This window comes from Anolis sagrei, chromosome 9 (assembly GCF_037176765.1).
Source record: "Anolis sagrei isolate rAnoSag1 chromosome 9, rAnoSag1.mat, whole genome shotgun sequence".
Taxonomy (NCBI): domain Eukaryota; kingdom Metazoa; phylum Chordata; class Lepidosauria; order Squamata; family Dactyloidae; genus Anolis; species Anolis sagrei.
In genome coordinates, this window is record NC_090029.1 from 22113336 (window position 1) to 22126627 (window position 13292).

The following is a 13292-nucleotide window of genomic DNA, read 5'->3' on the forward strand; positions in this document are numbered from 1 at the left end:
AAACAGAAAAGGGGGATTAAATACTTGGGAATTGCAAAGAACAATAACAGACTGTTTCAAAATAATTATGAGGACAATCTGGAAAGAAATTAGCAAAGATTTGGAAAAACGGATACAGTTGAATGCATCCTTTGTGGGGAGAGTTACAGTAATAAAAGCAAACATCTTGCCAAAGCTTTTATTGAATTTTATCCAGACAAGTTGTCAATCAGGTTGCTGTGAGTTTTCTGGGCTGTCTGGCCATGTTCTAGAAGCATTTTCTCCTGACGTTTCACCCACATTTATAGCAGGCATCCTCAGAGGTTGTGAGATGAGGTTTATATATCTGTGAAATGTCCAGAGTGGGAGAAAGAACTCTTGTCTATTTGAGGCAAGTGTGAACGTTGCAATTGGCCACCTTGATTAGCATTGAATAGCCTTGCAGCTTCAAAGCCTGGCTGCCTGGGTGAACCTTTGTTGGAAGGTGTTAGCTGGTCCTGATTGTTTCATGTCTGGAATTCCCCTGCTTTTTTAGTGTTGCTCTTTCTTTACTGTGCTGATTTTAGAGTTTTTTAAATACTGGTAGCCAGATTTTGTTCATTTTCATGGTTTCCTCCTTTCTATTGAAACTGTCCACATGCTTGTAGATTTCAATGGCTTCTCTGTGTAGTCTGACATGATGGTTGTTAGGGTGGTCCAGCATTTCTGTGTTCTCAAATAATATGCTGTGTCCAGGTTGGTTCATCATGTGCTCTGCTAGGGCTGACTTCTCTAGGTGAGTTAGTCTGCAGTGGTGCCCTTCATATTCCTTGATTCGTATTTGGAGATTTGGTAAGTGTTCTTACCACGCATCAAGGGAACCACTGACCACGTAGGGAAGCTGATGAGGAAACACAACATACAAACTATCTACAGACCCACTAAGAACATCCAACAAATGCTACGTTCAGCAAAGGACAAGAGGGATCCTCTCACCTCTGCAGGAGTCTACCGTATACCATGCAGCTGTGCACAAGGCTACAAAGGAACCACCAAACCCAACAACACTGCCCAGGCACAAATCAAGGAACATGAAAGGCACTGCCACCTTACATGAAGTCACCACAAGATATTTGCTAACAATTATAACTCCCAACAACACATTGTCACTGGGAAATCCCATTTTTCTCCATTGATCTAGAGCAGCGTTTCTCAACTCACGAGAGGGTTTAGGAGGGGTCGCCAAAGACCATTAGAAAACACATATTTCTGATGGTCTTAAGAATCCCTTTGGCATAGTCGTTTGGGTTCACAGTGCTCTCTAGATGTAGGTGAACTACATCTCCCCTAAATCACTGTCAGTTCATCCCAAATCCCTCCAGTATTTTCTGTTGGTTATGGGGGTTCTGTGTGGGAAGTTTATCCCATTTCTATCGTTGGTGTGATTCAGAGTGCTCTTTGATTGTAGGTGAACTATAAATCCCAGCAACTCCAACTCCCAAATGTCAAGGTCTATTTTTCCCAAACTCCACCAATATTCACATTTGGGCATACTGAGTATTCGTGGTGAGTTTGGTCCAGATCCATCATTGTTTGAGTCCACAGTGCTCTCTGGATTTAGGTGAACTACAACTCCAAAACTCAAGATCAATGCCCACCAAACCCTTCAAGTATTTTCTCTTGGGAATAGGAGTTCTGTGCGCCAAACCCAACAACATTGCCCAGGCACGAATCAAGGAACATGAAAGGCACTGCCACCTAACATGAAGTCACCACAAGATATTTGTTAACAATTGTAACTCCCAACAACACATTGTCACTGGGAAATCTCTTTTTTTTTTCCATTGATCTAGAGCAAGATAGTTTGGTTCAATTCCATTGTTGGTGTTCAGAATGCTCTTTGATTCTAGATGAACTATAACTCTGAACAACTACAACTCCCAAATGACAAAATCAATCCACCCCAACCCCACTAGTATTCAAATTTGGGCGTATGGGGTATTTCTGTCAAATTTGGTCCAGTGAATGAAAATACATCCTGCATATCAGATATTTACATCACGATTCATAACAGTAGCAAAGTTAAAGTTACGCAGTAGCAGCAAAAATAATGTTATGGTTGGAGGGTCACCACAACATGAGGAATTGTATTAATTGCATTAGCAAGGCTGAGAAACACTGATCTGGAGAGTAAGAACTACTCCTACTGATGTCTAATCTTATTGTATTGCTCTTCTATTTGAAACAGATCTTCTCTTAACTGTTTTGCATGCTTGAATACCACACTGGGAATGTGGACATTGATGGAGGAAGAGACTATGTTTTTATAAATGAACAGTGTCGCAATGCTTCACATTTACAACAACTTTACAGACTCATTCGGTAGCCTCTACTTTGTTTTTTTTACTAGCTTTCAAGCCCACACATAGCTGGGTCAGTTTTTAAAGCTAAAAGTGGATGGCTCAGAGTGGCGCTGGGAAGAGATTATGCTTTCTCAGTCTTCTGCAGCCTGATCTAAATGTATGGATGATACTGAGCCAGAAACTGATACAGGGTCGGACTTTAGCACAACTAAAGACTTTCAATATATATTTCAGATTTCAATATTAATGTCAAAAAAGTAGTATGATTTTACATAGGATTTGTGCTACACTGGAACAGTAAAGACAAATATCACTTAAGTAAAATAAACATTAAATATTAAATAACCAGAAAAAATAAAATAAGGTGTAAACACTAAAGTAATCTGGGAAACTGGAGAAAATCTTGCCAATTGAAAGGTTGACAGGTCAATCCCGGGTTGGGGTGAGCTCCCAACTATCAGGCCAACTTCTGCTCACTTAGCAGAAAACAGTATTGTGAGTAGATAAATAGGTACCATTTTGGTAGGGAGGTAGTAAAAGGCAGACATTCTGGCAATTTGATCAAGAGAGCATGGCATGGAAGATGGAGCGACAGCACCTCCTCCCCAAACACACAGACATGTGTTCAGAGTCGAGCACAGCCTCCAGATACTGGAGATGGAAAAAGATGGGAAGCCTTTACTTCTTTTTATGTACCCTCTGTCTTTGTTAACTGTATAACAAAAGGCTCACCTCCTTACATTCTGAGAGATGGGATTGGGAATCATGCCAGGGGGGCTGTATGCAGTCCATATTGCAACAATCCCACCCCTCCTCTACCTCAACTGAACCTAGGGTGCATCTATGGCAAGGATCCTCAAACTAAGGCCAAGGAGCCAGATATGGTCCTTCAAGGCCCTTTCCCCAGCCCCTGCCCTAAACTGTAGACTTAGGGTTGCCCTCAATCTGCAGTGACATAAAGGCACACAACAACAGCAATTCTAATTAACTTGATTTTTGCATCAACCAAAAGCAGGCCCATGCTTCCCATTGAAATGCTGAAAAGTTTATGTTAGTTTTAATTGTTCTTCATTTTAACAGTGGCACAGAATGATTCCATCAGTATTGCCTCTGAAAAATCCTTCAAATCTCTTGGGAAGACAAGCGGACAAATGTCAGTGTGCTGGAAGAAGCAAAGACCACCAGCACTGTATCGATGGTCCTCCACCATCAACTCCGCTGGACCAGCCACGTTGTCCGGATACCCAACCACCATCTCCCAAAGCAGTTGCTCTACTCTGAACTCAAGAACAAAAAATGGAATGTTGGTGATCAGGAAAAGACATTTAAAGATGGGCTCAAAGCCAACCTCAAAAACTCTGGCATAGACACTGAGAACTGGGAAGCCCCGGCCCTTGAGCGCTCCAGCTGGAGGTCAGCTGTGACCAGCAGTGCTGTAGAACTTGAAGAGGCACGAATGGAGGGTGAAAGAGAGAAACGTGCCAAGAGGAAAGCGCATCAAGTCAACCCCGACCGGGACCGCCTTCCACCTGGAAACCAATGCCCTCACTGTGGGAGAACATGCAGATCTAGAATACGACTCCACAGCCACCTATGGACCCACCGCCAGGACACCCATCTTGGAAGACAATCCTACTCAGACAACGAAGGATCGCCTAAGTAATGGGTTAAAACCTTGTGCCAGGAGGACTGAAGACTGACAAGTTGGAGGTTCTAATCCAGGGAGAACACAGGTGAGCTCCCTTTGTCAGCTCCAGCTCTCCATTTGGGGTCATGAGAGAAGCTCCCCACAAGGATGGTAAAACATCAAAACATCCAGGTGTCCCCTGGGCAACATCCTTGCAGATGGCGAATTCACTCACATCAGAAGCGACTTGCAGTTTCTCAAGTCGTTCCTGCCACACAAAATAATAATAATAATAATAATAATAATAATAATAATGTATTGTTCTTTCAGGTTTTCGTTGCAATACAAATAAAATATGTGCAGTATGCATAAGAATTTGTTCCTTTTTTTTTCAAACCATAATCTGGCCCCCAACAGTCTGAGGGATCCCTGATCTACTCTAGAATTAAAACAGTTTGACACTACTTTAACTGCCATGGATCAATGCTATAGAACAGTGTTTCTGAAACTTTGCTCCTCCAGATGTTTTGGATTTCAGCTCCCACAAATCCCAACAACTCATAAATTGGCTGGGATTTCTGGGAGCTTGAGTCCAAAATACCTGAATGAGCAAAGATTGAGAAACACGAAAACTGTAATGTTGAGGTCTTACATCTTCTCTGTCCAAGAGTGAAGTCTCCCTCACTAAATTTGGTGAGCTGGGTGTGGATCCACTTCTAAACCTGTAGCTCCACATCACTGCGCAATTCTGCATCACTGATAAAAATATCTCCCAGTGATGGAGTCTGCCCTGAACCATAAAACCACCAGTAGAAACACGCATCCAAAAATATCATTGCAGCATTAAAGGTGCCATTGAGATTTTGCAACCCAGTGACACAGCTGCTAACCCCCTGGAATGTGTCACAAAGCAGCTTATTTGGTGATGGAATTTACATCCTACCTTTTTCCTCCCATTTGCTGGAAAGCCCCTGGCAGCTTATTTCACAAAAGGAGCTGAATTAGAAAAGCCGTGGGTCCAAGACTTACTGACAGGCCCCAGAGGGTAAGATGAAAGACATACATTAGACTCCCAGGTAACCGGCACCCATAGGGACTGGAAATGCCAGATAAATGTAATTTCTGATTGCTTGAGATCTACTAATAAAATAGGCCTAATGCTCTACCCCACACTATACCATCCCATAAACTCTGCATTGACGTGATATTAGTGTTGAAATACAGTAATTAAAAGGAAATAAAGGCAAACTTAACTCAATGAAACACAGTTTTACTGTATTATAAAACATCTCCATGAATCCAGAATCATTTTATTTATTTTTTTGCTTGAGTTGCAGTTAACTGAGAGCCTACTATATCACTGTATTTTAGCAAAGGCTAGATACAAAATGAAGTTATTTTTCTGGCTACTGACCATACTGGCTACTGTTTGTGGAACTAAACTATTGTATTGTCGAAGGCTTTCATGGCTGGAATCACTCAGTTCTTGTGGGTTTTTTCGGGCTATATGGCCATGTTCTAGAGGCATTTCTCCTGACGTTTCGCCTGCATCTATGGCAAGCATCCTCAGAGGTGAGGTCTGCTGGAGCTGGGAAAAAAAGGGGTTTATATATCTGTGGAATGACCAGGGTGAGACAAAGGGCTTTGTAAGTTGGGCTGGGTGTGAGTCTTTCCACTGACCACCTTGATTAGCATACAATGGGCTGACAGTGCCTGGAGCAAACTCTTCTTGAAAGGTGATTAGATGTCCCTGCCTTTTTCCCATTTCCAGCAGACCTCACCTCTGAGGATGCTTGCCATAGATGCAGGCGAAACGTCAGGAGAAATGCCTCTAGAACATGGCCCGAAAAAACCCACAAGAACTAAACTATTGTATATTATTGCACTGTGTCACATTGTCTTGCACTGTAACTTCGCCAAACTCTAGAACAGCGTTTCTTAACCTGGGGATCGGGTGTCAGAGGGGTAGCCAAAGACCATCAGAAAACATGTATTTCTGATGGTCTTCTGATCGTCTTATTGATTTATTTTTTAGTCGTGTCAGGAGCGACTTGAGAAACTGCAAGTCGCTTCTGGTGTGAGAGAATTGGCCGTCTGCAAGGACGTTGCCCAGAGGAAGCCTGGATGACTTTTTTTATCATCCTTGGGAGGCTTCTCTCATGTCCCCGCATGAGGAGCTGGAGCTGATAGAGGGAGCTCATCCGCCTCTCCCTGGATTCGAACCTGCGACCTGTTGGTCTTCAGTCCTGCTGGCACAGGGGTTTAACCCACTGCGTCACCGGGGGCTCCGGTGTTATTGGTTATTATTATGTATTTTACTATGTGCACATTGGAGGCAGAGAAGGCTGAACCCTTTGGCAGAGAAGGCTGAAGATCTCTCCTACTATCATTTTCTTCTTCCCACCAAAAGCCTCCTCCGCTGTGGTTGGCTGGCCTTTCACCAGTGGCGCAATGGGTTAAACCCTTGTGCTGGCAGGACTGAAGACCGACAGGTTGGAGGTTTGAATCCAGGGAGAGCACGATGAGCTCCCTCTGTTAGCTCCAGCTCTCCATGCGGGGACATGAGAAAAGCCTCCCACAAGGATGGTAAAAACATCAAAACATCTGGGTGTCCCCTGGGCACCGTCCAATTTTCTCTCACCAGAAGTGACTTGCAGTTTCTCAAGTCACTCCTGACACAAAAAAGCCAAGGGGAGGGCTGTAGGCATGCTCAGTGCATGGCAGCGTGGTGCACATGTACGGGAGAGAGAGAGAGCATGTGAGGTGGGAAGGAGACTCTTGCCAGCGAGTCCCTTCAAAGCATGGGGGTTCTGTGTGGGAAGTTTAGCCCAATTCTGTTGTTGGTGGGTTTCAGAATACTCTTTGACTGCAGGTGAACTATAAATCCCAGCAACTCCAACTCCAAAATGTCAAGGTCTATTTTGCTTAAACTCTACCAGTGTTCACATTTGGGCATATTGAGTTTTTGTGCAGATCTATCATTGTTTGAGTCCACAGTACTCTCTGGATGTAGGTGAACTACAATTCCCAAACTGAAGGTCAATGCCCACCAAACTCTTCCAGTATTTTCTGTTAGTTGTGGGAGTTCTGTGTGTCAAGTTTGGTTCAATTCCATCATTGGTGGAGTTTGGAGTGCTCTTTGATTTTAGTTGAAGTATAAATCCCAGCAACTACAACTCCCAAATGATGAAATCAATCCCCTCTCCCAATCCCATCAGTATTCAAATTTGGACATATCAGGTATTCGTGCCACATTTGGTCCAGTGAATGAAAATGCATCCTGCATATCAGACATTTACATTACAATTCATAACAGTAGCAAAATGACAGTAACGAAGTAGCAATGAAAATAATTTTATGGTTGGGGGGTCACCACAACATGAGGAACTGTATTAAGGGGTCACGGCATTCGGAAGGTTGAGAACCACTGCTCTAGAAGAAGGCCCCAATGGCATCTTAGCACGAGGCAGCCATTGAAAGGAATCTTGCCCTACTCTTCTTACCTCATTTTCATAGATCAAGAGCTGGGATTTACATAGTTGGATATAACGCTCTTTCCAAAGACTCAGAAGACCACCGCTGCTCTTTTTGATCCAGCCAGCTTTGTACGTCTTGGCAGGACATTTTGGTTTCTCAGCAGCCTCCTCCTTCACACCCTACAGAAGGGGAAAAGAGGGGAAAGTCTGCAATTAGAAACTCACATTCTGACACCTGTAATGCACAAGATGATGCAAATAGATGTATGCCATTTCTTTATTTACCGTATGTTCAAATGTCATGGGTTGAAAAAAAGAGTCACACATTGAGTAAGTAGCCACTTACTCATTGCCAAAAAAGGAAGAAACGCAGCACTTGAAAGAGGAAGCTGATACGTATCCTACAGATGCAAAATGAGAAATAACAATTGTACTAACATTTCAGTAGAAATATAGTACAGTGTGGAAGAATATAACCTATGCAGTTATAGCACTATGATTCCACTTTAACTGCAATGGTTCCATCCTGCATAATCTGCAATAAGGAAATTGGGGTATTTTGAATTCTCAGCCTGAGAGCTTTAGCAGCGTTTCTCAACCTGGGGGTCGGGACCCCTGAGGGGGTTGCGAGAGGCTGTCAGAGGGGTCACCAAAGACTATCAGAAAACACAGTATTTTCTGTTGGTCATGGGAGTTCTGTGTGGGAAGTTTGGCCCAATTCTAACATGGGGGGGGGGGAGGTTCAACATGCTCTTTGATTGTAGGTGAACTACCAATCCCAGCAAATACAACTCCCAAATGTCAAGGTCTATTTTCTCCAAACTCCACCGGTGTTCACATTTGGGCATATTGAGTATTTGTGCCAAATTCAGTCCAGATCTACCATTGTTTGAATCCACAGTGCTCCCTGGATGTAGGTGAACTACAACTCCAAAATTCAAGGTCAATGCCCACCAAAACCTGTTGGTCATGGGAGTTCTGTGTGCCAAGTTTGGTTCAATTCTACCATTGATGGAGTTCAGAATGCTCTTTGATTGTAGGTGAACTATGAATCCCAGCAACTACAACTCCCAAATAACAAAATCAACCCCCTCCCCCAACCCCACCAGTATTCAAATTTGAGCATATTGGGTATTTGTGCCAAATTGGGCGAATGAATGAAAATACACCCTGCATATCAGACATTTACATTATGATTCATAACAGTAGCAAAATTACAGTTGTGAAGTAACAACAAAATAATGTTAGGGTTGGGGGTCACCACCACATGAGGAACTCTGTGAAGGGGTCACGGCATTAGGAAGGTTGAGAACCACTGTGTCTCTCCAAACTATGAACTCTGGATTTTCATGGAATGAAGCCACAAATGCGGAGGTTACAGGTGGCACAATGGGTTAAACCCTTTTGCTGCTGAACTGCTGATCTGAAGGTTAGCTGTTCAAAGCCAACAGGTTGGGGTGAGCTCCTGCTCCTGCTGCATGGAATGAAACCACAACTGCAGAGGTTGCAGGTGACGCAATGAGTCAAACCCTTTTGCTGGTGAACTGCTGAGCTGAAGGTTGGCAGTTCAAAGCCATGGGTTGGGGTGACCTCCTGCAGTTAGCCCTAGCTCCTGCCAAACTAGCAGACCATTGTAGGTTAACTATAAATCCCAGCAACTACAACTCCCAAATGATGAAATCAATTTTTTGAGTGATGGTCACTCCTTGGGTTAGTAGGTGTCTTGAGGCCAAATTTAGTGTCAATTCATCCAGTGGTTTTTGAGTTATATTAACCTCACAAACAAACATTACATTTTTATTTATATAGATATTTGTTTGTGACCTTCCAAAAGCTTATAAATACCATTTCCCAAACTGTTATGGAGATTCACATTTTCCAAAATACACCCTCATCTAAGGACAAGAAGCACCCTTTTTTCCAGGCCAAGTGTGCCTCATTTGTTTTTGTTTTTAATTGAAAGTATTTCTCGCAATATCAAGCGAGCACTGAAAGGAAGCGTTCCTATAAACTTTACAGGACACATTCTTGGGAGATCAGGTGCAAGCCTGTTCATGAAGGGAGCATGAGAACATCCAGAGGTGTATGTCTTTGAAGGAAAACTGGAAAAAGAGCAAATCACTAGAGAGAAAGAAACAGAAAGAGAGAGAAAGAGAACCTCATACTGTAAACACACATCCACATTGATCCATACAGACATGTATTTTACATGAAAAATAAAGGCATTAAGCCAGTGTTTAAACCTTCCTAATGTTGTTGTGACCCCCAACCATAAAATTATTTTCATTGCTACTTCATAACTGTAATTTTGCTACTGTTATGAATCATAAAGTAAATATCTGATATGCAGGAGGTATTTTCATTCACTGGACCAAATTTGGCACAAAGTATAGTTGTGGGTTTTGGGGGGAATTTGGGAGTTGTAGTTGCTGGGATTTATAGTTCACCTACCATCAAAGAACAATCTGAACTCCAACAATGATGGAATTGAAACAAACCTGAAGTACCAAGACCAGCAGAAAATCCTGGAAGGGTTTGGTGGGCATTGACCTTGAGTCTGGGAGATGTAGTTCACCTACATCCAGAGAACACTGTGGACTCAAACAATGATGGATCTGGACCAAACTCGGCAAGAATACTCAATATGTGAACACTGGTGTAGTCTGGGGAAAATAGACCTTGACATTTGGGAGTTGTAGTTGCTGGGATTTATAGTTCACCAACAACCAAACAGCATTCTGAACCCGACCAACGATAGAATTTGTCCAAACTTCCCATACAGAACCCCCATGACCAACAGCATTTGCTCGGTTCTTTGCGGACAAAGTCGCTTTGATCCGTTCAGACCTGGACACCATGTTAACGGCAGTCTCAGAGGATGTAACACGAGCATCTGCTTATCCGATTTTGTTGGATTCATTTCAATTGGTGAAACCTGAGGATGTGGACAAGATACTTGGAGGAATGAGGGCAACCACATGCATCCTAGACCCCTGCCCATCCTGGCTTCTAAAGGAGGCCAGAGGGAGATTGGCCGAGTGGGTAACAGTGGTGGTTAATGCCTCCCTTCGGGAAGGCAAAATTCCAGCCAGCTTAAAACAAGCTGTGATAAAACCGCTGTTGAAAAAACCATCACTGGACCCCACTCAATTCGTCAACTATCGGCCTGTTTCCAATCTCCCCTTTTTGGGCAAAGTCCTGGAATGTGTGGTGGCCTCACAACTCCAGGTATTCTTGGTAGACACTGATTATCTAGATCCGGCACAGTCTGGTTTCAGGCCGGGACATGGTACCGAGACAGCCTTGGTCGCCTTAGTGGATGATCTGCGCAGGGAGCTAGACAGGGGGAGTGTGTCCCTGTTAGTTCTGCTGGACCTCTCAGCGGCCTTCGATACCGTCGACCACGGTATCCTTCTGAGACGCCTTGCGGGAATGGGCCTTGGTGGCACTGTTCTGCAGTGGCTCAGGTCCTTCCTAGAGGATCGTACTCAGAAGGTGTTGCTGGGGGACAACTGCTCTTCCTCACAACCATTGTCTTGTGGGGTCCCGCAGGGTTCAATATTGTCCCCCATGTTATTTAACATCTACATGAAGCCGTTGGGAGATGACGTCCAACTCTGTCACTCCTTCCCACCTACTACTAAGGAGGCTGTTCAGGTCCTGAACCGTTGCTTGGCCGCTGTATCGGACTGGATGAGGGCGAACAAATTGAAATTGAATCCAGATAAGACAGAGGCACTCCTGGTCAGTCGAAAGGCCGAACAGGGTATAGGGTTACAGCCTGTGTTAGACGGGGTTACACTCCCCCAGAAGACGCAGGTTCGCAGCTTGGGTGTGATCCTGGACTCTTCGCTAAGCTTGGAACCCCAAGTTTCGGCGGTGTCCAGGGGAGCATTTGCACAACTCAAACTTGTGCGCCAGTTGCGCCCGTACCTTGGGAAGTCAGATCTGGCCACGGTAGTCCACGCTCTGGTTACATCCCGGATTGATTACTGCAACGCGCTCTACGTGGGGTTGCCCTTGAAGACTGCCCGGAAGCTTCAGATGGTCCAGCGTTCGGCGGCCAGGTTACTAACGGGAGCGGCACTCAGGGAGTACACCACTCCTCTGTTGCGCCAGCTCCACTGGCTACCAATCTGCTACCGGGCACAATTCAAGGTGCTGGCTTTAGCCTATAAAGCCCTAAACGGTTCTGGCCCTGCTTACCTCTCCGAACGCATCTCCACCTATGAACCGATGAGGATGTTAAGATCGTCTGGGGAGGCCCTGCTCTCGGTCCCGCCTGCGTCGCAGGCGCGGCTGGCGGGGACGAGAGACAGGGCCTTCTCGGTGGTGGCCCCTCGGCTATGGAATGCCCTACCCGTAGACATCAGGCAGGCCCCTTCGTTGCTGGAGTTCCAGAGGAGGGTCAAGACGTGGCTCTATGAACAGGCGTTCAGTCAATAAGGCAACTGAACTCATGAAGATGGTATAAATGAACAAAGGAATGGTAGAAGGATTATGAGAACGGAATCTGATTTTACTGAGGCGTTGATGACCACGTTGTTTGTCTTGTATTGTCTGTCGTGTATGTTGTGTTTTAATCTAACTGTCATTGTTATATAAATTGCATTGTAAACCGCATTGAGTCGCCGATTTAGGCTGAAAAATGCGGTATAAAAATAAAGCAAATAAATAAATAAATAAACAGAAAATACTGTGTTTTCTGATGGTCTTTGGTGACCCCTCTGACACCCCCTCACGACCCCCACAGGGGTCCCGACCCCCAGGTTGAGAAACGCTGCATTAGGCCTTTTGACACAGCCCAATATCCCAGAATATCCAAAATATCTGCTTTGAACTGGGTTATCTGAATCCATACTGCCATGTAATATCGCTGTGTAGAAGGGGCTGTTGTTGGGCATGACAATTTCTGAAGGGAATGTAAACAAACACAGATTCTGTCCACAACTCTGGAGATGTTTTCTTTTTAGCTATTTGACCCTAACAACTATTTGCTATAGATAAGGAACAGCAATATGTGGTATTAGATTCCCTTGCAGCCTTCCATCTCATTTCAAAAGCTCTCTGTATGCAATCAGTTCAGGCTTCCTGCAAAGATAAGAGACTCAATTTCTCCCTGGCAAAGGAGGAGGAAAAGGTATTTTTCTGCTTATTTATGGCTTTGGGCCTCAGCGGCGCACCAGGACAACCCCTAAAGCCATACCATCTTGAAGAAAAGACATATCACCCACCTCTGCTCCAGAACTGTGCTCACACCAACAATGACAACCCCATACCCTCCTGGTTTGGCAGGGAGAGTCCTCCTTCCATCCCATTTTCTCAGCTGTTTTAAAAACATTCTGGTTTATCTTGCCTTCCATTTTCCCCATTTGCCCTCAGCTTATTTAAAAGTGCAAAAACAGATTGCATTTAGCATAGCGTTTCTCAACCTGGGGGGGGGGGCGACCCCTGGGGGAGTCGCGAGGGGCTGTCAGAGGGGTCACCAAAGACCATCAGAAAACACAGTATTTTCTGTTGGTCATGGGGGTTCCGTGTGGGAAGTTTGGCCCAATTCTATCATTGGGCCAATGATCTTGGATTGTAGGTCAACTATAAATCCTAGCAACTACAATGCCCAAATACCAAGGTCTATCTTCCCCAAACTCCACCAGTATTCACATTTGGGCATATTGAGTATTTGTCACAAGTTTGGTCCAGATCCATCATTGTTTGAGTCCACAGTGCTCTCTGGATGCAGGTGAACTACAGCTCCCAAACACAAGGTCAATGCCCGCCAAACCCTTCCAGTATTTTCTGTTGCTCATGGGAGTTCTGTGTGTCAAGATTGGTTCAATTCCATCCTTGGTGGAGTTTGGAAAGCGCTTT

The 13292-nt window shown here is 44.5% G+C and overlaps 1 protein-coding gene across 1 annotated transcript in view; it reads right to left on the reverse strand.

Moving 5' to 3' along the window:
- The window catches only part of PLEKHO2 (pleckstrin homology domain containing O2), a 52674-nt gene that overhangs the window by 19680 nt on the left and 19702 nt on the right, over nt 1-13292 (reverse strand). Inside the window, exon 2 of the mRNA XM_060755492.2 lies at nt 7452-7604. Coding sequence (XP_060611475.2) covers nt 7452-7604 — 153 coding nt within the window. The remainder of the gene's footprint in view (nt 1-7451; nt 7605-13292) is intronic.